This window comes from Curcuma longa, chromosome 11 (genome assembly GCF_044706935.1).
Source record: "Curcuma longa cultivar G26 ecotype Majalengka, Jawa Barat chromosome 11, ITB_CL_G26_1.1, whole genome shotgun sequence".
In the NCBI taxonomy this organism is placed as follows: domain Eukaryota; kingdom Viridiplantae; phylum Streptophyta; class Magnoliopsida; order Zingiberales; family Zingiberaceae; genus Curcuma; species Curcuma longa.
The window spans coordinates 8,812,306-8,835,546 of NC_133871.1; the positions used below are offsets into that span (position 1 = coordinate 8,812,306).

Sequence of the window (23,241 nt, forward strand, 5' to 3'; positions counted from 1 at the left end):
GCCTTATAAGTTTCATAAAATTGATCCTACAAATGTGAGTAACAAATTCTAACAGATACTGAGGCAAGTTTGTAGATGTGATACCGACAAGACCAACCTATCGTATCATATCCAATCGAGTGTCAACGACTTGAACTCGTAATAAGTTAACATAAAACATCTTGATGATCAACACTGAAGGCCACTTGTTATAAGAATAAGCATGTTACATCACAAGTTTAAATGTCTAGTAGCAAAAATCTAATACAAAATGGGAGGTTTGCCTATTTACAAATATTCAATGGGGAAAAGAATACTAGAACAATGTTTGAGTGATTGTGGCAAAAGAACCAGACATCCATCCATATGCTATTTGGAAATGTGTAGAAGAGATGGCAATGGCGATGCGAAAAATGGCCTAACAAAGTAGATTCATCAAGGTTGTTCTTGTATCAGGTTCTTCTGTCAGAGACGACACCTGCAAAAGATGAGGGCAGCTTCAGCTTATTCTTTGTACAAATGCTAAGGAATTGTGTTGATTGGTGCAATGAGACACTAAAGAATATTGTTTATCCTTGTGAGGAAAATCTTACACTAGTGTCATTGCACTAGGATCTGGACAGGGAAGTGGAAATGAAACTATGAAATCGCTGTATTTTAGCATTGTGTACTCGTTTGGAGTGTGCTTGGTTGTTAACTATGGTATCCCCACTTGGGTGTCTTCTCTTCTTTGTCACCCGGAAAAAGGAATCTTCGGTATCTACGACATACCGTGTCTGAGAAGAAAAGCAACAATGCTTTAGCATGTAGAGGCCAAACTTGAAGCTTAATTAGAGTAGAACTTCAATGAAGTACCTTAGATGAACCACAAGATATTTGGCACTCCAAACCATTGAACACTTGAATCCCTTTCATGGCCTTGCAAGTAGTGAAATTCTCATCAGCACTGTTATTTTTACGCTTGTTCCTGCGGAACACTGTGGAATCAAAAAATTGGTGATCGCTAGAATACATGATGTGTCGATAATATTTACCTTCTCAGGAAGACACCCTTCAATGGTTCTTTCCTAATTGAAGCACTTGAGAGAAACTCACTGTACAGGGAAGAAGAAAATGAGAAATTTGTAGAGACAGCAGCCGCTCCAAGGTTTTCGTGTGTATAGTCCATGAGCTGGATTGATAGTCTTGTCACATCTGAAGGTTGTGAAAACTGAACCAAGAAATAATTGTTTGAGAATCGATATTAAAAAGCATGCAGCTTTCTTTTGCAAGTGCTTATACTGAAGGAAAAGATACATCAACTCACGCATTCAAATCTGTACAAGTTCTCATCATGGAGTAGTGCCCGAGCATTTTCATGATAAACGATATCGAAAGACCTTCCTGTTTGGCGTGAGTTTTCATACAAATAGAGGTGGAGAAGCTTATTGCTCATCTCATCCGAGGCTACTGCTTGAAGCTGAAAACAATTGATATGCATATTATTAAAAATAAGAGTGCACATTACTTTGATAACTGTCAAGTATAATCTACAAAAAGAGAAACCTGTTTAACGACTTTATAGATTAGCTTGTCCAATGTAAAAAGCACATAAGACTGAGTTCCTATGATAGCACGGCAATCATCTTCAAACTTGGTATTGTCAACAGAACCATCAAGTAGATCGTATAGAATGCTCAAAAATCTGCAATCATGAATTTAGACAACTTTTATGCATAGGAAGCTAGAAAACTGAAAAAAGATGGTTCATGGTTGTCAAGTGATAATACTTGGCATATAGATCAGGAGACTTTGTATCTTTAGAACTCCTCCATTTATTTTGAACAGCTGATGAGTTTGTCTTGGCAGAGAGCATCCTTTCATACAATATCTGGGGTAAAGATAGAACATCTATTGTCTATTATTGCAAATATGAGTCATAAAAATCAACTGAAATCTGGCTGACCTGATGAAGCCGGAGTAGCACATAGAATGAATCATTCCCATAAAATATCTGGGAAGATTTGTCATGCTTTTTATGCAATGTTGCAGGCACATGCCTTGCGAGAGGTTTTGCTGTGTTGAGAAATATTTCTGAATCCAGTAATGCTGTAATTTCTCCTCCAGCATAATGGGCCTTGGTCATTCCTTCAGCCTCACCCTCACATTCGTCCTTTACATCCTGATTGTCATGCTCTGCATCATCCTCTTCCTCGTGATCTTCATGGGAGCATCCCATGTCGTTGCCAGATTCACTAATGGAAACATCTTCACCAGGCTCCAATGCATTTTCACTGATCTCGTTAGACCGTAGAGCATTTCCTACATCCTCATCATTAGCTTTAGCATTAGAAGCATTGTCCTCTTCAAAATCTCTAGAAGGTGACAACTCACCTTCTTCTCTTTCAATCTTGGAATTATTGATGGAAGCAGGACCTTCACTAGATCTGATATATTCAGAAATTCCATCATTTTCTGATGCAATCAACCTTCCACAATGTCCAACCTAGCAAAAAGGAACAAAAAATTCCATTTTAGATGAAATTGCTGTCTGAATTTTAGGTAGAACATGAAATGCACAGGGGCAAATTTAGATGAAATGGTTGTCTTGCAAGCACAAACAACACTTACATTTTGACAAGGCCATGGACAAGGACATAGTATAATTTAAATTTTCATCTTCTTTACATGATGAATTTAATTAAAGAAGGTGAGTGATTCATAATTTAAGCCAGGCATAGCCATCTTCCTATGGGTTCTTTATACAGAACAAGAAAACTACTCTCCGTATGCCTTTTTTGTAAACAACAGATTGTTGGTTGCTGGATAGATAAATAAGCCAAACTTTGTGATGAGGAATCAAGTCAAAACTAATTCAGATAAATGCAAAATTGGCATGAAGCGTTGACAAGTTGCAGATAACTGTATTGCTCCTCATGAGAGAAAATGTAGTCAAACAAAATGGCTACAAATAAATAGACAGAGAAGTTTAAAAGTCATTTTAAACTTGTCGACAAGCAAGGAGCTAATGAAACAACCAACTAGGAAGCCTCTGCTAGATAGGACTAGAAGAAGTCCAAATAAGTTCCTTAGAAGTCCAGAGTGAAGATATAATGACAGATTTAGGCAGTATTAGTGTTCTAACATTCAAATGATCATATAATCAGACTTTTGAAGCCCAAAAAATGAGACAAATATCATGTCTTCAAAATGCATCTATCAGTACAAATATTGATGACCCTTATGAACCATAATCCAGGCAAAAAATAAGGCAATATAATAGAAGAATAAAGCATCACAAAAGAGTTGTGGTCATATTATATCAAAGCTCATTTAGATATATTGCTAAAATCTTCCATCCTATTTAACGTAGGGTAAAAAATCCTGTCTAATTTTACTACATAGCAGCTGAGAACAATATATGCCAAGCCAGAGTGATGCATAAATGTAGCATGGCCTTGACAAAACATGAGCCCCTTTTGATAGTTTTAAATTTCACCTCAATTGTCACTCATAAGCAGTAATGTAAGCAGAAGAGTGAAAAAAGGGTATAATTTGTACCTCTGAACACGGTAAATTTTCACTGGTTGCTTGAGGTTCAACTATTGTCTCTTTGCCAAAATGGACAGTTCTTATGGATACACCATTAGTTCCTTCTGAAAGAAAATTAACATTTGATAATACAAGGTGAACAAACAATTGTAAGCAAATTCTATGTTTTTTTATTTCTAAAAAATTGCAACAGAACTCATACCTGATGCATTCTCTGGGCTTGTTTTAGTGTGAGTTTCTTCAGCTCTACTTGAATCATTGTTACCATCTGACACAGGTTCTGTAGGTACATTTTGCAGAGTTGCTTGGGCAACTTCATCAAGCATATGACAACAACCCCAAACTCTTCCTTGAAGTGGACTATCAAAATAATTTTTAACACAGTGAGTGACTTGTTCTGCATGGTGGAAACAATTTTTAGCAGTTGCATGCCCATTTGCTAACCCAGTCCTGCATGAACCTGCTTGGCCATGTAGAATGCTCTCGGCACTATTACTTAGGTTGGTATGACCAGGAGTCCCATTGACAGCATGACTCTTACATCTCACATGTTGATAATCTTCTACAACACTTCGATTTGGAACACCCAAGAGAGGCTCCAAAAAATTGCTCCATAATTTCATAACTTTGTCAAACTGATCTGAAGATGTGCAAACTTCTCTACTAGAATACTTTATCATCTGATATAAATCCTCATGGATATCCACATCTCCATACTCAAATTCCATATTGGGCATGATTGGGTGTCTATTGTGGGCAGCGACTGCAAGGAGAACGTCATTTTCTTTCAGCTTGTTATTGATATCTTTGATCTCAGACAGCAAACCTGGTTGAAGCAGAACAACTATATTAAATAGGGTAAAAAACAAAATGAAAGGTATTGCCTAACATATATCTTATAACTTCCACAAGCTACGAGAATCCCTTCTTTTAAAATAATGATACTTCGGTAGTATCTAAAAGTTGTAGAAATTAACAATTACATTTTGTTCTCAGGTTCTTAGAATCTTGTCGCTTGAAATAGAAACTTTGATGGTCAAGTGATTTGTGAAAATTCTTGGCATATATTTCAGCCCAAGCTTTATTCAAATCTGATTGACACTTGGACCACTCCTCTTGCCTTTGCTTCAAACGGGTTAGTATAACTGGCAATGCAACATTAGCATTCTTCTGGAGTACATCCATAAAATCACGACTATGGTCCCCATATAATCCTTCAACGCATCTCAATTGCAAAGCTATTGGGGGAGAGCAAAACAGGGAAATTCAAACAAGAAAAAAATGCAGTTAGTCAAAGCAACATACATACTTGAAGGGGGAAAATCTACTTTGTTAAAGGAATGATATCCACAATACTGTCACACGTACAAGTGAGATGGTCTTCAATGTGTATTGGACTCTTCGATGTCGTGGGGTCTTGCATCATTTCCACTAATTTCTCCACGCGTTTAGTTGTTGCATTGACCAATCCCAATAAGAGATCCATCTCAAATCTACAGAAATCACATGGTGAAAATGGAGATCAATGAGAGACCCAATAACTGAAGTCTGGAGATGGTAATAAGAGGAAATACAACTCAAATAACAAGAACTACATAGAACTAATAAAGCGGCATAAGAGTTAGAAGAAAAGGTGTTGTTTTCAACCTATACTGGGATGCAAAAGAGGGGGAGATAAATATGAAAGGATCTATACAATACCTATCATCTTCACAAACAAATAAATTTTCCTCATGTTGGTTCTTTAGCATGTGCTTGAAGGACCGGTCCTCACTTCCAGAAGTCACTAATACCCAATCATCATTTAGTACAGACTTTCCCAGTCTAGTTCTGTGGCTTGGAGGTATAGGATACTGACAAGTAAAAACAAAAAATATTTAACATGAAAATGAAGTCACACTAGGCATAACCTGCAAAAGGTGCAGAAACATCCTCATTTTGGGTAAAAATTACATTTTTAGGAAGAAGGCGGTAACTTGGGGTGCAACTTTGACAGTTTGAGAGGTCAAGCTCTGAAATTGGTTTCCACAGGTCATATTTTTCTTTGTTAGAGAAAAAGGTAGCCTTCTGCAAGGTGCCTTTATCAACTCTTTCCTTTGCAGTGTTCCTCTCCCATTCACGATCTTTATGACGTTTAACCACTTCTTGCTCCCTTTCTCTATCCTCTATCTTACCATGCTTAACCAAGTATCCTTCATTGGATAACTAGTGTTAGAATAAACAATAACATACTACAAAATATCAATATTATATATATATATATATATATATATTAATAGATATAAATTTTCTCTTCTCCAATAAAACAAATTTATCAATTTCAACTAACATTAGTAAGGAATAAGAAAAGATTTTTGGACATACTTTTGTTGAACAAGCCTTCAAGAAATCCATCTGCAAAAAAATGATTCAAATAGAAAACTCAGCAAACCTATACAACTAGAACTTCTAAATATGATGCATAACAAGTAGGACAAGTAGATGGGCATATGGCCTAGGAAGACAAATATGCTCACCTATATCTTCACAATTGAGCAAAAATTCATTGAAACCTTCCATAATTTCTGGATACTTTCCAAGTATGTCATTTACCTGCAATAAAAACATTGCTTTCATAAGATATCACAACTATAGCTTTCCAAGTGTCAACAGTTTCTGATTGAGAAGACAACTAACAAACATATGACTAAGACAATAAGAATTCGTTAAAGCAACAACTAAAACATAACTTTCAGAAGATATCACCACTATAGCTTTCCAAGTGTCAAGAGTCTCTGACAACTAACAAACATATAACTAACAGAATAAGAATTCGTTAAAGCAACAATTAAATAGCATAACAGTTGCAGTAACCCTTATCAAGTCTCTCACTTTTAAAATATATTAGCTATTAGGTGCAAGTATGATATGTTTCATTTTTGGAGATATAAGATGGAGATATGAGGAAGATATTACAACATTTCAACAGGTTATTGCAGAAGAAAATTGTTGGATCTCTAATTATAAGGGTGATTCAAGAATCAGTAGCCTACCAGATTCTTTAGCTCTGTTCTCAATAATACATTAAGCATTTCAAAAATTCCTGGTAGGTGTCAGGATGCACCTTCTCCTTCACTTTCTCACAGAAATTGAATTCTCGAGTATATGCACCTATCAGATAAGTTGAACAAAACATGAGCTAACATCTAATTATAGAATGAGAAGACATCCAGCTAAAAAATTAACCAAAAATTTGCAACAAACATAATAAAATTCCATGGTACTCAATCTAACTAAAGCCATTGCGAATATGATCCAAGTAATAAATGCCCAAGTTTCCTTGGGGTCCCAACTCCAATACGATCCCCATGCTTTCATTAGCCCATACTGCTCCATAAAGAATTTCTATGGTTAAAAAGGTAGACCCTAAACTAATGACATGATAACTCATACTCCAAACGTTGAGTTGATTAATATTTATAATAATTTCAAAATGAAAGAAAAGAAATGTTTATAGAAACACTTCTTTTTTCATTCCTATAGTTAATCTTACCAAAGATAAATTTCTTAATTGAGGAACTATTGACTTTACCATGACAAAAAATACTGATGTTTTTCCAAAATGTAATGACTAGAAGAGCCACTGAAAATAATGATAACTGAAGCCTCTCTTCAAATTTGGATATGTTTCAACAAAACGACCCCCAAAAGCATTCAGAATATCATGCTCTAGATAACTAGAAAAACTCATTTTCTTCATAAGGGAGTACAAGTTATATTTTTTAACCTTCTTACGTAAAGTATACAACAACAACCAAGCCTTATCCCGCTAGATGTGATCGACTTCTTAAAGTGAATTAACTGGATCAATTTGACTGTATAAAGAAATAAGGGGGAAAGGGCTTAATCAGAATAAATTTATCTTATTCACACAAAATTCTCACAACTAGCAGAGACAAGGTCAGCATGACATCATTGAATTGTGTTGCTAATGAAATGCAAATTTGCTCTCCTTAGTAACCTACAAGCATATTCAATATGCATGCACAAAACATAAGCAATAAGTAGGGTTAATCACAATCCAATGATAGTGAAGATGAAAAAATAATAATAATACAAAGCGACACTGCATTTGGTAACTACACAGTTCAATATGCAAGACATACGAATCAAACGACAAATGATAAAAGCGCCTATTTTTCAAAACAGTTGTTCTCATCAGATGTATTGCTATACATGCCAATGTTCTAAGCACCATCGACTAAAGTATTGGAGAAATGTTGCATTTGGAGAAAATAGAATTTGATATGCAAGCATAAGCAGATTAATCAAACAGAGATCTGAATCAAACAACAGTGGATAAAAGACTTATTCTTCAAAGCAATTTTATCAACAGATGCTGAAAATAGAATGTTACATGTGCCAATGTTCGCAGTGCCATCAGCTCCTTGCTGCATCTTCCCAAGAATAGGGTAATGAGGCCTTTGAGATGAAGATTTATAGGTACGATGTGCATTTTCTAAATCTCCATGCTCCAAGTCCTCATCTCGTTCATGATCTTTCTTGTCAGTATCTACCCTCCTAATTCTTTCTGTCTCTGAACGCCTTCTCTTTCTATCATGTTCTATATCAGGACAGTCAATGCTAGAGTTGCATTCAGCATGTGGCCTATAAGCTCTCTCCAGCTAGAAAACAAGGCAAGGTTAATTTAATATAGAAAATGGTATTTACAAATCTAATACTGACTCTTCTTAGAAACACATCTGAATTCACATAGGGGAAAAGAGCAACAAAACAAATGAAAAGGTTACATGGAGGAATACATTGTTCCTCACTGAACCAAAAGGTGAATCAATAGAATTCTCTGCATTTCAGGTTCAATAGGAAATTTATGATGACAAGATATAAACCTTGTTTACATGGAAATGCCTTGCTGCAGGCTTCATTTCATCTTGACATGCAAATTCTGGATTCTCGTATCCATGATGTGGAGGAGATATTGCAGGGGCAACAGGCAAAAAGTGTGTGAATTCTTTGAGTAAATCTTGATTGTTTATAAAGAGGGTTGCTACCTGATCACAAACAGTATAGATTTTCACATAACACATGGCCACTGACAAAATATAACATTAACAGGGAGAAAGAATACCTCTTCATAGACCTCATGAATTTGCTTATTTCCCATTCTATACATATTCAGGATATCTATGAATGACTTGTAAACATATTCATCATTCTCAAAACGATCCTGCAATGGAAGAGATGCATAAGGCATGGGAAAAAAGAAAAGCAACTTTAGAATTCATTCTATGGCATGCATACCTTGATTTTATTAACTAAATCAACTGCCTCATCATACTTTGGTTCCTTTTCTTCTGGTAGCTTAATATCATAGCCCTTGGGCAAGAAGGTATTAAACCCCATGATCAGATCCCAGTGACCTTTAAATAACTTCTTTACCCTTATAATAACTTCATTCGTACCAATCCTGCATGGAGTTCACAACAAAAGATATGTAAATAGAACAAAGAGTTAGGCAATTTAAGGTAAATCAAAGAGCAAAATAAAATTAGAAGGATATAGTGCGGACCTCAGGCTCTTGAAGTCCTTCATGACTTTAAGAAATTCATCATATTTTTCTGTTTCATGATGAAATACAACCTTCACTGCCCTCAGATAGGTTAGAGCATCATTGGTCGTGAGCTTGGAAGTAGTGCCAAATGCTGCTGGTGCAGGCGCCATATGGTTTTGCCCAGACCTATAGAAAAACACCAAAATCCGCTGAATAGCAAGTATTTCAAAAAATCTAAGTTCATATCGTAACCTTTCTTCGTCAAAGGCAACAACGACCAAAAGGAAAGGAGGGGAAAATAGAAAGAAATAAGTAAAATACAGGAGCAATTTTTTTGTTCCTCTTCCACCTTCGGTGAGAACAACAAATCCATATACTGAATGATCAAACCAGAACAGAATTCCTGAACAAAAAGAATGCGAGAAAATAAACCTACTAGCAAAGAAAAGAACATTTTTTCCTCAGTATCCAGTTTTCCCATTCTACAAGGATCTTAAAGTTCCAGAAACATACATAGAAAACTATCACAAGCAATATTCTGGGTCACAAACAATATTCTGGAACCCGCAACAGCATCGAAACAAACGCCGAGCAAAGTCGACTTATGTAAAGAGAGAAACCCCCGATAGATAGTCAATCCACGAACTAAATATTACGAAGAAGAGTAAAGAACTCACCTATCCTCTCGAGGAGAGTTTGTCCTCCTGAGCTGGGAACCCATCAAAGCCTCATCCCGCACCTCCTTTGATCCGCCCATGAAACAACTGCCTGAAGAAAACCGAACACTCTAACAAAAATCCCTTATTTCCGCTCTTCTTCCAAGAATCCACCGATCGAAGAAGGGACGAACGAGAGAATTCTCGATCTTCCTCTTCCTGCGGATTGCGGAAGCGAGCGGGAGAAGAGAAGCCAGCGGAGGGCTTGAAACCAAACGGAGGATTACTGCGCGATGAGGTGAGAGGTCTCTTATATAGACTGGCAGGTTACCGGACCCACCCGTCTCTCAGTTATCCTGCATCTGCCGTTGGATCTTACCTTGGACGGCGGATCTAAGGCATCTGGTTGGGACTACGAATTAATCGAACTGCACAATTTGTAATTCGGTGTGACAAGCCGGCCGGAACGGGTCAACTCGATCCATCAACGGCCTTTTATTAGAGGAGTTGACTGAACCGGACCGAGGAAACTCTGGGTATATATATATATATATATATGAACCGTCTTTTCGTGCGTAAATGTCACCCACGGAAAATCAAGTGGGATATCGAAATCATATATACATAAAGTTTTATTATTTATTATCATATAGTCTCATTCCTAAGGATTTTTACTTCATGTACTCATTCGTAAGGACTTCGTATATACATGTGAGCACTTAGATGTGTTTGATTCAAGTTATTATATATCATCTTGATTATATGATTATTTGATAATTATATAATTAAAATTATAGAGTATAAAATATAATTTATTATTTTTAGTTCAATTTATTTATTTAAAATAATAAAATATAATTAATTTAATATTTATTATATTATCATTAATTTAATTTAATTTATTTTTAAAATAAATTAAATTAGTAATATTAATATTAATAATATTAATAATGATAATTAATTGATAATATATGAAAATATATATAATTTATATTTAAAATAAATTTATATATTTTAATAAAATAATTATTTTATTAAAATAATTCATTTAATTAATAAATATAATTCATTAATTTTATTTTAATAAAATAATTAGTTAAATAAATTTTATTTTTTAAAATTTAAAATAAATTTATATATTTAAAGAAAATAATTCATTAATTTTATTTTAATAAAAACATTAAATTAATAGATATAATTCATTAATTTTATTTTAAAAACTTTAAATAAATTTATATATATTTTAATAAAATAATTTATTAAATTAATAAATATAATTCATTAATTTTATTTTTAAAATTTTAAAATAAATTATCTCTTTTAATTTAATAAATATTTAAATTAAAATTTATTGAATTAATTAATTTAATTTTTCACGGTATATTTCAATTAACTCAGTTTTAAAATAAAAAAGTAATCATAAAAAAAATTTTCATTAATCTTCGGAATCAAAAAAATCGTAGGTGGCTAAGGTAATCACAATTTTAAATTATAATTCATTTGTTAATGTGATGATAATGCTGTATTATTTAAAAATCGATCATAATCTAAATCAAATAAGATTATCATCGATAACAATAATCAAAGATTATCAATAATAACTCCAATCAAATGCCTCTTTAGTATTATTATTTTTTAATTTTTAAATTTAAATATTAAATAATAATAATACTAAGTACTTACGGGCTACCAATAGCGATGGCCGATTACAGACTAAACTGGTCGTGAGCTCCTAGCAATAGTTGTAGTTGACGATCGATCGTTGTGGCTATTAGGCATGATGTCTCGCGGGCAATATAAGTCTCGAAAGAGATTTTTTTTATTTTTTATATTTTTTAAAGAGAATAATATTTTAAAAAATAAGTGTGTCTTTTAGTAAAAATTTTAACTTAACTTTACTCACAAAAAATCCTTCCACGACTTCTTTTATAATATATTAATATTAGTTATAAATATTAAATATTTTCAAAAAAATTAAAATGTTTAGTGATTTTTAAAAATAATTATTAAAGAAAATGTAGCCTAGTAACTTAACTCTAGCCGACTTTGAGCTTATGTTGGCCCTAGCCCTAGCACGACTCAATATGAGTCGGATCAGGTCTAACCTAATTGTTGCATGGTCTAACATTGATCATGGTTGAGTTAGTCAAGTGTGTAAATTCCTTTTTGATTCTGATAAGTACGATCGATCGATAGACTCTAAGCAGAAATACAAATAACTATTGTACAAGAAGAAATACCATCGATTTGGGTAGACGTAAATTACCAATGATCATTAGGATTGTTAGTCTAACTACTCTTAATTTTTTTTATCGATAACCTCAGATTCAAATTTTAATGGTTTGCTGAAATGGAAAAATTCCCAAGAAAAAACATTAATTATTATTCATAATTACTCATTATAATTGCATGATTAGGAAATCATTCCATTGGCTCTAAGAAATCTATTGAATAGGCTGGCTAATAAAAGACTTCCCAGTGTAAATAACAAGGCAATTGAATACATAACTTTCTAAATTGATTTCTCCCTTATTGATGGTTCTAAATCCATGTTAACTTTAACAACAAAATTCTTTTAAAATTTAAAAAAAAAAATCAACCTAATAACTTTCTTTTTACAACAGAGTTTCCCTTGTAAAATAGGAGTATGATGAACAAGACAGAAAATTAAGGATTGTATATGTACAAATTTGTAATGCCAACAGCCATAGAATTATCTATGTACAATGGTGGCGTATGTGCCTGAAGTCCAGCAAAGCAAATTCATCATGGTTGCTGGAAAATTCATGATCCATTTCATGAAAACTCACCACCTGAAGGATGGAAAATTTTAAGGAAATTAAGGAGAGGTAAATGAGCTAACTATAGTTATCTGTAAATCTTTCATGAAAATGTCATTGCATTAAGATCTGTGGGGTCAGATTCTAATAACTGGGGGAATGAAATTGAGTTGAGGAATATTTGTTTTTCTTTGTGGTTTAAGTTTTACCTCTTGTGGCATTGCATTAAGATCTGGACATGAAACTGGAAACGAAATTGCGGAATCGATGTGCTTTAGTGTCGTCTGCTTGTGTGGATTCTTTGCTTGAATATCTTGTTCTCTTTCTCGTTCGGAGCAATAAATCCTCGGTATCTAGCACATAAGACACCTAGGAAGAGAGGGGGAGGGGAATAAAGCTAAGATAATCACATGATTGATACGATATTAATCTAAAAATTTCAACAAAAAGCTCAATCAGGTACCTTTGATGAACTGCATGCTATCTTGCACTCCAAGCCATTGGTAACTCGAATCCCGTTCATGGCTTTGGAAGGCAGCATACTCATCGGCATCCCCATTTTTGCGCTTATTCCTGCAAAAATTTCTGGTAAGAACATCAAGTATGGTAAGAATTTGAGATCATTGTCTATGATATTCACCTCCTCATGAAGACACCCTGCAATCTTTTCCTTACTGGAACACTCGAGAGAAAGTCATTGTACAAGTAAGATGAAAAGTTGGGGTCTATTGCAACGGCGGTAACATCAGGTTTTTCGTGTCCATAGTCCATAAGCTGGATTGATAGTCGGGTTACATCTGAAGATAGTGAACACTGAAAGAAGAAAGCAATTACTTAACTAGGGATAGAGTACAGGAAAGATAGCTGTTGAAAGAGTAATGTTTGCATATGTTTTTGCTCTTTAACCAAAAGGGAATGCTACAAAGGATAGTTTCACATAAGACACTTAAAATTCACTTGCAAACCAACTTAAGATGAAGCAAGGATGAAGCTGCAAATGGAAATTTGTCAAAGAAATGAAGCAACTCACACTTTCGAATCTGTATATACTTTCATCATGCAGAAGAACTCGGACATTTTCATTATAAACAACATCAGAATGCCTCCCAGCTCGCCTTGATTTTTCATACAAGTAGAGATGGAGAAGCTTATTATTCATCTCATCTGAGAGCATTGCTTGAAGCTGGAAAGAATAAAGATGTATATATTTTAAAACAGGAAGATGTATTATTTTGAGAACCACCTATTAATATATACAAAAAAGAATACCTGTTTAACAACTTTATAGATTAGCTTATCCAATGTAAATAGTACATAGGACTGAGTCCCAATAATAGCACGGCAATCGTCTTCAAATTTGGTATTGTCAGCAGAACCATCAAGTAGATTGAATAGGGCGCTCATAAATCTGCAAAGTGAAATATGTGAAGTCTTCGTGCATAGAAATCTTAAAATCACCAAAAAAAAAAAAAGGAAGGGAGAGGAGAAAGGGAGGCAGTGTTAAGTGACAATACTTGGCATATAAATCAGGATGGTTTGTATCTTTAGAATTTCTCCATTTATTTTCAGCAGCTGATGAATTTGTCTTAGCAGAGAGTATCCTTTCATACAATATCTGCAGTGAAGATTGCATGTTAGTCTACTATCTCAAATATTAGCTAAAAGAATAATAAAGACTGTCTAACCTGATGAAGCCGAAACAACACATACAATGAATCATTTCCATAAAATATCTTGGAAGATTTTTCGTGCTTATAATGCAATGCAGCAGGTACATGCCTAGCAAGAGGTTTCACAGTGTTAAGAAATCGCTCTGAATATGGTAATGATGTAATTTCCCCTTCAATATCATGTGCTTCAGTCATTCCTTCAGCTTCCCCTTCACTTTCAGCCTTTGGCTCTGCATCATCCTCTTCTTCATGATCTTCATGGGAACAATCCTCACCATTACCAGATTCACTGCCGGACACATCCTCCCCAGCCTCTGATGCATTTTCACTGGCCTCAGTGGATCGTTGAGGACTTTCTTCATCCTCATCATCAGCATTATTCGCACCTGCAGCATCACCACATCCAGGCATGACTTGGTACTGTCTGCTAGTAGAAATATCTTTCTGCTCAGCAGCTGCAGTTATAGCAGCACCTTCATAAGCTACAAAATTATCCTCCTCAAAATCTCCAGTAGGTGACAATTCACCTTCTTCTCTTTCAATCTTAGAATTCTTAAGCAAATTAGAACTTTCAGTAGGCTTGAAATCTTTATTACACCCAGCACCACCACAATTTGCAGATTCAATTGGCCTTGAAGAATGTCCACCCTAGTCATTGAGTTCCAGATGAAATTATCATCTCTAAGTATAGCATCGAAGTTCTCTTATAAGTGCAAACACCACAAGCATTCACACAGTTGCATGGTTGACAAAACAAACCGTATTCTAAAAAAAGTGGTTTAGGTGGCCAAATAACAGCTGCATATGCAATATTTCAGGAAAGTGATGCCTACGTGTCTGCCTAAACCATAAATCTCTCCAATTTGTCCATCCTTCCAAAAATACATATGAATCACTATCTTACTCAGATTCGGCTATGAGTATCCAATGCTGATGCAAGTATTTGACATGGTTATTCTTAAAAAAGTATACGCAATTAATAAAAATATTGAGTGCCAACTCAGAATGTCAGTGTTAGCATCAAACACCGATATGGAGGAAAAAGATAAAAAGAGTCACTCAGAAATCACTTAGGTTGATCAATATGGATATCTATGATAAACAGACCACAGATTGGTATTTAATTTTATTATGTGGAATTATAAACGACAATAAATTGTGTAGAATTATAGATGCATCATTGAAATATTATATTTTCATTACAGTTGGTTGTGTTTTGCATTCTTATCAATATAATAATTTTAAATACTCCTTAATATGGACAGGATGTACTACCACATGCATAATGGTGCACATGCAAAGAATTTAATTTCTTTTGACTGCCATGATAAATTTACAGAAGGTGAACGGGTAACACTTGTAGGTCCAACGTTGACAGTTCCTGCAGGTGCTTTCAAAAGAACATATATATATATATATATATATATAAAGCTGACAGATTGACACATATGATATATCATCTAAAGGCAAATCTAAGCAAAAGCTACTTGTTTCAGATTTCAGGTAGATCTGAAATTCCCACAATGGATGCCAACTATAATATACTAAAGAAACTAAAATCAAATCCTTAGGTGTCTGTATCAACTTTCCAATGAAGACTACAGAGATATTGCCAAACAAATAAAAAGAGTTAAATTAGTCAAAGCATTGATTCTTTTTCCTTCTTGCAAAAGGATCCCTAATTTATAAAAGGCATTATTCAGACAACTAAGAAAGAACCCATATGTTATATGCCAGAATTTTACAGCAATTGAGATGTATTAGCATAAAGGGGTGAGGTTGTATGGGTAAATGTCTGCGCTTGCAAAAGAGATGGGGATTGAGAGAAAAAAGCTATGCATGGATGAGAGAAAAGTCTAAACGACATTAGCACTATCCAAAAAATAAGGTGGCATGCAAACTAAGGAAATGGCAATGAAAAGAGTTATGATGTTGAATGAGATACCCAAAGAAAGCACGTTAGAAGCAAAATAGGAAATATTTTATATGAAGAAAAAAGATCTATTGTTCTGTATTTTAATATTTGCAAATATTTTTCCATGGCATAGACCTAATGAAGAACAGAAATATACCCTTACAATGAGAGTTTCACAACTATGCATTCTTGTTGTATTCTTACATAGTTTTACCAAAAAAATAACAGAACAGTCAATGAGTTTTAATTTATTGAGTTGCAGAAAATTGAGAACGATCGTTCAAATGCAGCTACCATTGAACAATATTGGTATTCATCTGCTTTGAGTAACTCTTATCAATATTCCGAGTCAAAAATTAGTGCAACAAATTGAGTAACATTTGTGTCTTCCAATTAAGATAGGATAACAATTAATGTTAAATTCCACAATGTGAATCTCCTAACTCAGCTGAAAGAGTTTCATACTGCACCAGTTGAGTGACAACAAGGCATATGGCCTTGGCAAAACATGCAGCACATTGCCCTATTCTTGTAGCATAGTGCCATATATTTGGACTCAAACGAGCACAAAAAGAACACACTTATACCTCTGACGAAGGTAAAGTTTCACTGGTTGAACGAGGTTCACCTTGTAGCTCTGTTCCAACATTGACAGTTCTCAAAGATGCACCAGTAGTCCCTTCCAAATAAAAAACAGAAAATAAGAAAATGGTAAACAAAATGAAATGTTCAAATCAAACTTTGGTCACTGAAAGTAGCACCTATACCTGCTATACTTTCTTGATTTGTTTGAGTGTCGACTTCCTCAACACTGCCTGCAACATTGTTACCATCCGGCAACTCTTCTGCATGCACAGTTGCTGGAGAAATTTCATCAACAATAGGAGCACTAACCTGCACAATTCCTTGATGTGGATTATTGAGAAGATTATCACCATGCCAAATGGCACAATCTACATCATAAGAATGATTTTCAGCAGCAATCACTTCTCCATTTACTAAGCTGGCTTTGCTTGGACCTGCTTGTTCGTGTAGAATATTATTTTGAGTTTTATTTTGCTTAATAGCTCCAGGACCCCCATTGCATTCAGCCAATTCTCTGATACTGGTTTTGACACAACTCTTTGAGTTTATATCTTGTCCATCTCGTACACCTTGATTTCGATTTGGAACACCCAACAGGGGTTCCAAAACAGTGCTCCATAACCTCATGACTTTGTCCAACTGGTCCGAAGATGTGCACACTTCTCCACTTGAATATTTTATGATTCGATATAAATCCTCATGAACATCTACATCTATATACTTAAATTCCATATTGGGAATAATTGGGTGCTTATTTTTAACAGCAACAGCAAGAAGAACATCCTCCTCCTTCATCTTATCGTTTATTTCTTTAATCTCGGCCAGCAAAGCTGTTCAAGCAATAAAACAAACACATTAACAAGATTGAAGAAAAAGAAAGACAAAATGGTATAGAAGGTTTACATGTATGTTATTACTTCAATAAGGTATGAGACTCCTCAGTTAATGAAATATTTCTTAAAAGACTCAAAATGAACCATAAAAAGAAAAAATGACTACATACTTTTTGTGCTCAAGTTCTTTGAATCCTGTTGCTTGAAATAGAAACTGCGATGATCAAGTGACTTGTGATAATTCTTGGCATATATTTCTGACCAAACTTTATTGAAATCCGAACGGCACCTAGACCATTCTTCTTGCTTTTGCTTCAGACGAGTTAATATGACGGGCAATGCAAGACTAGCATTTCTATGAAGCACATCCATGACATCAAGACCATGGTCTCCATATAACCGTTCAATACATCTTAAATTTAGAGCTAGTTACAAGGGAAAAAAAAGACAGATTCAGATCAATGAAAAGATAAGCATGCAGTTAAAGCAATGCAGTAAAATGATTAAATGAAACTTAAGCCACTTTATAACAGGTAACATATCCACAAAATTGTGACATATACTAACATGTAAGATGGTCTTCACTGTGCATAGGATTATCTGATTTGGCAGGATCATGCATTATTTCCAGTAATTCCTCAACATGTTTAGTTGTTGCATTCACTGATTCCAATAGCATATCCATCTCAAATCTACATGTGAATCATAAAGAAAATGAAAGTCGATGAAAGACCAAGTGCAGAATTAAGAAGGTGCAAAGAACAAAATATAGTCATAGTAGCAAGCCATCATTTATAATTACAAAGAGAAACTGAGATAAAGGAGAAACTAAATTGGAAAGGATTTAAGTCCATACCTATCATCTTCACATCTAAATAAGCTTTCTTCATATTGATTTTTTCGCATGTGTTTGAAAGAATAATCCTCACTTCCAGAAGTCACCGACACCCAATGATCATTTAGTACAGATTCTCCAAGTTCAGTTCTGTGGCTAGTAGGGGGTATAAGATACTGGCAAGCAATAAATCAAAGCATTCAACATTAATTTAAAATGAACTCAATTATAAACTGAATAAATAAGAACACAAATACACTGTATTCAGGATAAAAATTACATTTTTTGGAAGAAGGCGATAACTTGGAGTACATCGTTGACAATTTGAGAAGTCTAGCTCTGAAATTGGTTTCCATAAATTATATTTTTCTTTGTTTGAGCATAGAGTAGCCTTGTGTGAGATGCCTTTATCAACTCTTTCTCTTTCAGTGTTTCTCTCACTTTCATGATCCTTCTCTCGTTCAACAAGTCCATGATCCCTTTCTCTGTCTCTATTCTCTATTTTAGCTGGTCTAGCCGTATGCCCTTCATTATACACATATAGTTTAGAACAATAATAAACTAAAAGAAAAACATATACTCGAAAGTCCTGAATTTGGGTGGACATAAAAATGTCCTTCAGGAAAAGAAAGAACTTAATAATTTCAATAGACACTAGAAAGAAATAAGACCTTTAGATATATTTTTGTTGAACACACCTTCTAGAAATCCATCTGCAGGAAATTACCAGAATATCTTGATAAAAATGCATATCAAATAGCTAGATGACTGGAATTTGAATGATGTATAAGCAGGCATACCTATATTCTCACAATGTGCTAAAAATTCATTAAAACCTTCCGTGAGATCCTGATACTTTCCTAGGATGTCAGTTACCTGTAACAACAAGCATTAATTTTTAAGATATGAATTACTGTATTTTTCAAGAGTCTCTGGAGAAAACAACAAACATATATATAATATTGACAAACATGTTAAGCATAACAGGATAGTCATAAAATAAAATTGTTGTACTTTCAAAAATATATCATTATATTATTTATTTTCATTCTTTAGCCAAAAAAAAATTGAGACATTATGGATTTTTGTGTATATGCACTGCATGATACACATTTTTGTACAACATAATAGTTAACCGATGCCAGATGCTAGAGAGGCACCTGTATTTGGAACAATAAAACAATTTATTTGGCATGTACTAGATCCTCTCTTTACTGGATTAGTTACCATGAGCTTCAAGAAACAAGCTAGAATTAGAAGTATAACATACAGAATGGTGCCCATATGATGCTAGTTGTTTGCTAAGAGATCCTTCAAATACAAACATCTTTTGTGAACTAAATATGTGGATACCATGGGCAAGTGGTGCAGCCATTATACAGTGATGACAGTAATTCTGGAGATGGTACAAAATCTGGCTATAAAAAGAGTTATTAGGAGAATATCAGGATAGGTAGACATCAAATTGATTAAAGTGATCTCTACCCGAACAACCATTAATTGCCCTCCACAGACTGGGCCATACAATATTTCTATGTTGGGTAAAATTTGTAATTTATCTGCCTAAAGCATTAAGATGGCAAGTATATATCATAATCTCTAGTTATTTTATGCACTGTATTATTTTGAGAAGCCATTTTTAAGAGTCAACCATGATAACAAGTAGTTTAAATATTAAAAATTTAAGATGGAGACATAGGCTACAGCAATTGACAGAGTATTACAAAATCAAAGTTGTTGAATATCTAGGCATTCTGATACTGGCATGGAGATCATCCATATTGTTACTTCCAAAATGATTTGCTTACCAGATTCTTTAGTTCTGTTCTAGTTACTATTTCTTGGCTGTATATGTGAAGGCATTTCAAAAATTCCTGGTAGGTGTCAGGATGCAACTTTTCCTTCACTTTTTCGCAGAAATTAAATTCTTGATTATATACACCTGCCACATGTAGGTTGAATCAAAAATAAGAAACAACAAGATGCACCATTTACTCAAATATACATACACATATAATTAGACAACTGTAACATGTCCAGCTAATTGAAAAAAATAAGCAAGTGATTTAGTAAGCACAATAAATTCTCATTATACAGTTGACCTAATAATAAGGCATTGGTCAGGTAGCATCTTTAACCCAAATGAAATCCAGCCTGGTCATTTTTTCTTTCAAATTCAGGCCTAATCGAGCCAGGCTTAACCAAAATTAAGCAAATCAAAGGACTATTGTACATCAAAGCACGCACTCAAATCTCAGTTCCATCCAGAGAGACATGTTACCTACTAAGCTACATTATTTCAATTTTCATTGAGAATTATAACTGAAACACAATTTACACTCCATAATAATCTACAAGTGCATTAAACAACAAATGTCTAAAGAATAAGAATCGAGCATGGTTAATCATATTGCACTGCTCACGGATGTTGAAGATGGAAAAATAATAACATTGATAACAAGGTAAAATATAAAAGCAAAAGAAAATTAACCAAATTGAGCATCCCAATCAACTGACCAGCAATATGAGACTTACTCTTCAAAGCATTTTTATCATCAAATGTTGAAGACGAAATGCTATACAGGCCAGGGCCATCAGCTCCTTGTTGCATCGGTTCAGCAGTAGAGTCATCAGCTTTTCGAGAAGAAAGTTTATGCCTATGCTGTGTGTTATCTAAATCACCACTATCCAGCTCCAAATCCTCGTCTCGTTCATGATCTTTCCTGTCACTATCTTCCTTCCTGTCCTTTTCCCTATCTCGACGTCTTCTCTTTCTATCATGCTCTGTATCAGAACGATCCACACTAAAGTCGCGGTCAGCATGTGCTGCATGAGCCCTGTCCCTCTAGAAACCAAGATGAACTTAATTAAGTATAAAAATTGATGAGAACAAATTAATATCTTTCTTAGAAAAACATGCACCAGCACCAAAAGTGCAAGTGTTAATTAATATTCACAAAAGGAAAGACTTAAAAAGGAAATTACTTCCAGAAATCATTAATTCAGCTGGATAGGAATTTGTGATGAGATGCAGGTACCTTATCCACATGAAAATGCCTTAATGCAGGCATCATATAGCTCCTGTCATCACGACGTGAAAAAGTTCGACCACTATATCCATGATGCAATGCATATGTTGCTGAGGCATCAGGCAAAAAATGTGTGAATTCCTCGAGCAAATCTTGATGATTTTGAAAGAGAACTGCTACCTGGTAACATATTTAATCAGCATGTTCAATTCACACTTAGTTGTAGATACAAAAACAACACTAATTACCAGAATAATACCTCTTCGTGGACCTCATGGATTGACTTGTTATCCCTACGGTACATATTCAGGATATCTAAGAATGACTTATAAACATGTTCATCATTCTCGAAACGATTCTGCAATAGAAGAAACGTGTCAAGGTGGTGGCTTAATAATTATAATTCTAGAATAACCTTTTAATGCATATGTACCTTGATTTTATTAACAAAATCAATTGCCTCCTCAAACTCAATTGGTTTCTTTTCTTCTGGTAGCTTAATCTCATATCCCTTTGGCAAGAAGGTGTTAAACCCCAAGATCAGATCCCGGTGCCCCTTAAATAACTCTTTCACCCTCATAATAACACCATTTGTATCAATCCTGCAAGGGTGCATGATAAAATACATATATACATAGCCATGTCATTAAACCATAAGGATAAATAGTAGACCTCTGGCTCTTGAAGTCCTTCATGACCTCAAGGAATTCATCATATTTTTCTCTTTTGTCATGAAATATATCCTTCACGGCCTTCAGATAGGCTAGGGCATCATTGGTCGTAAGCTTGGGAGTAGTATTAATAGCCGCTGGTGCTTGTGCTGGTGCTGGTGCTGGTGCTGGTGTCGTATGGGTTTGCCCAGACCTGTGGGAGAACACCAAAATCATTTCAACTCTAACAGACCGAAGCCCACATCATACCCTTCCTAGATCAAAAGCGGCAATGACTGAAGGCGAATAAGGAACAGGAAGGAATAAGTAAAATGGAAGTGAAAGATTTTTGCTCTTCCACCTTTCATGATCCACACAAATTTATGCCTATGGATTGCCAAACCTGAACAGAAACCGTGAAAGGATGGTCGTCCAAGAGACGCTTATCATAACAATATGATCAAGGCCCAAATAAGCCTACTCGCAGCAGAAAAAATACTCATTTTTTCCTGCGTATCCAACTTTCTCAGAGAACAAAGGTCTTAAAATTTGAATTCCGCAGTTCAAAAAATACAGAAAAATTGAAATCAGCCGACAAGACCAACCAACCAAAAGACGAACAAACTAGAAAACAAATCGCATAAACATAAACAATCCACAAGCTAACGATACATAGAACTGGAAGAAACTCACGGATCCGCTCGGGAAACGTTAGGTCGCTTCAGCTGAGAACCCATAAAAGCCTCCTTCCCCGGCCCTTCCACAAAGCGAAGAAAGTAACACGCTTACAAAAATCCCCTTTCCTCTCTACCCTAATATGTCAATAAGTCAACAATCGAACCCGCAACCAACGCGATCCTCGATCTTCCTCCTCTGGCACCTCCAATTACGATAGAACCGTTGCCAGAGCAGGAATTCGAAGGGATCAAACCTCGATGCGAAGCAAGCCCGCGCGAGAAGAGAAGCAAGGACCGTGCAACCGAGAAAGGAGAGGCAGAGAGGGAGACGATCTCTTCGTCGTCGGTGACGACCGACGGAGAAGAGAAGCGAGCGGGGAAGCAGAAAGGGCTCGAAACTAAAACAACGTAGAGAAGAGAAGAGGTGAGAGCTCCCTTACATGTTGGAGGAATCACCGGAACTACCTCGGATCCGAAACCCGCTTACCATGACCGTTGGATCGTAAATGGACGGTGATAACGTGAGCCAATTTACCGACGGACAAAACCG

General features: G+C 35.0%; 1 protein-coding gene and 1 pseudogene across 1 annotated transcript; both read right to left on the reverse strand.

Annotated features, from left to right (window-relative positions):
- Window positions 1-587: 587 nt before the first annotated feature.
- On the reverse strand, window positions 588-9,834 carry LOC141838625 (paired amphipathic helix protein Sin3-like 2; annotated as a pseudogene).
- A 2,379-nt stretch (window positions 9,835-12,213) lies between these two features.
- On the reverse strand, window positions 12,214-23,074 carry LOC141838128 (paired amphipathic helix protein Sin3-like 3). The gene is given in 24 exon segments (XM_074725525.1): window positions 12,214-12,530; window positions 12,707-12,866; window positions 12,961-13,027; window positions 13,029-13,070; window positions 13,138-13,310; window positions 13,528-13,680; window positions 13,767-13,905; window positions 14,012-14,112; window positions 14,183-14,815; window positions 16,670-16,761; window positions 16,850-17,497; window positions 17,671-17,925; window positions 18,068-18,192; window positions 18,357-18,511; window positions 18,616-18,860; window positions 19,007-19,048; window positions 19,136-19,211; window positions 20,144-20,277; window positions 20,871-21,180; window positions 21,374-21,544; window positions 21,624-21,722; window positions 21,798-21,966; window positions 22,037-22,228; window positions 22,708-23,074. Coding segments are annotated over 23 exon segments (4,209 nt in total). The 5' UTR covers window positions 22,752-23,074; the 3' UTR covers window positions 12,214-12,530; window positions 12,707-12,722.
- Between the last annotated feature and the right edge of the window lie 167 nt (window positions 23,075-23,241).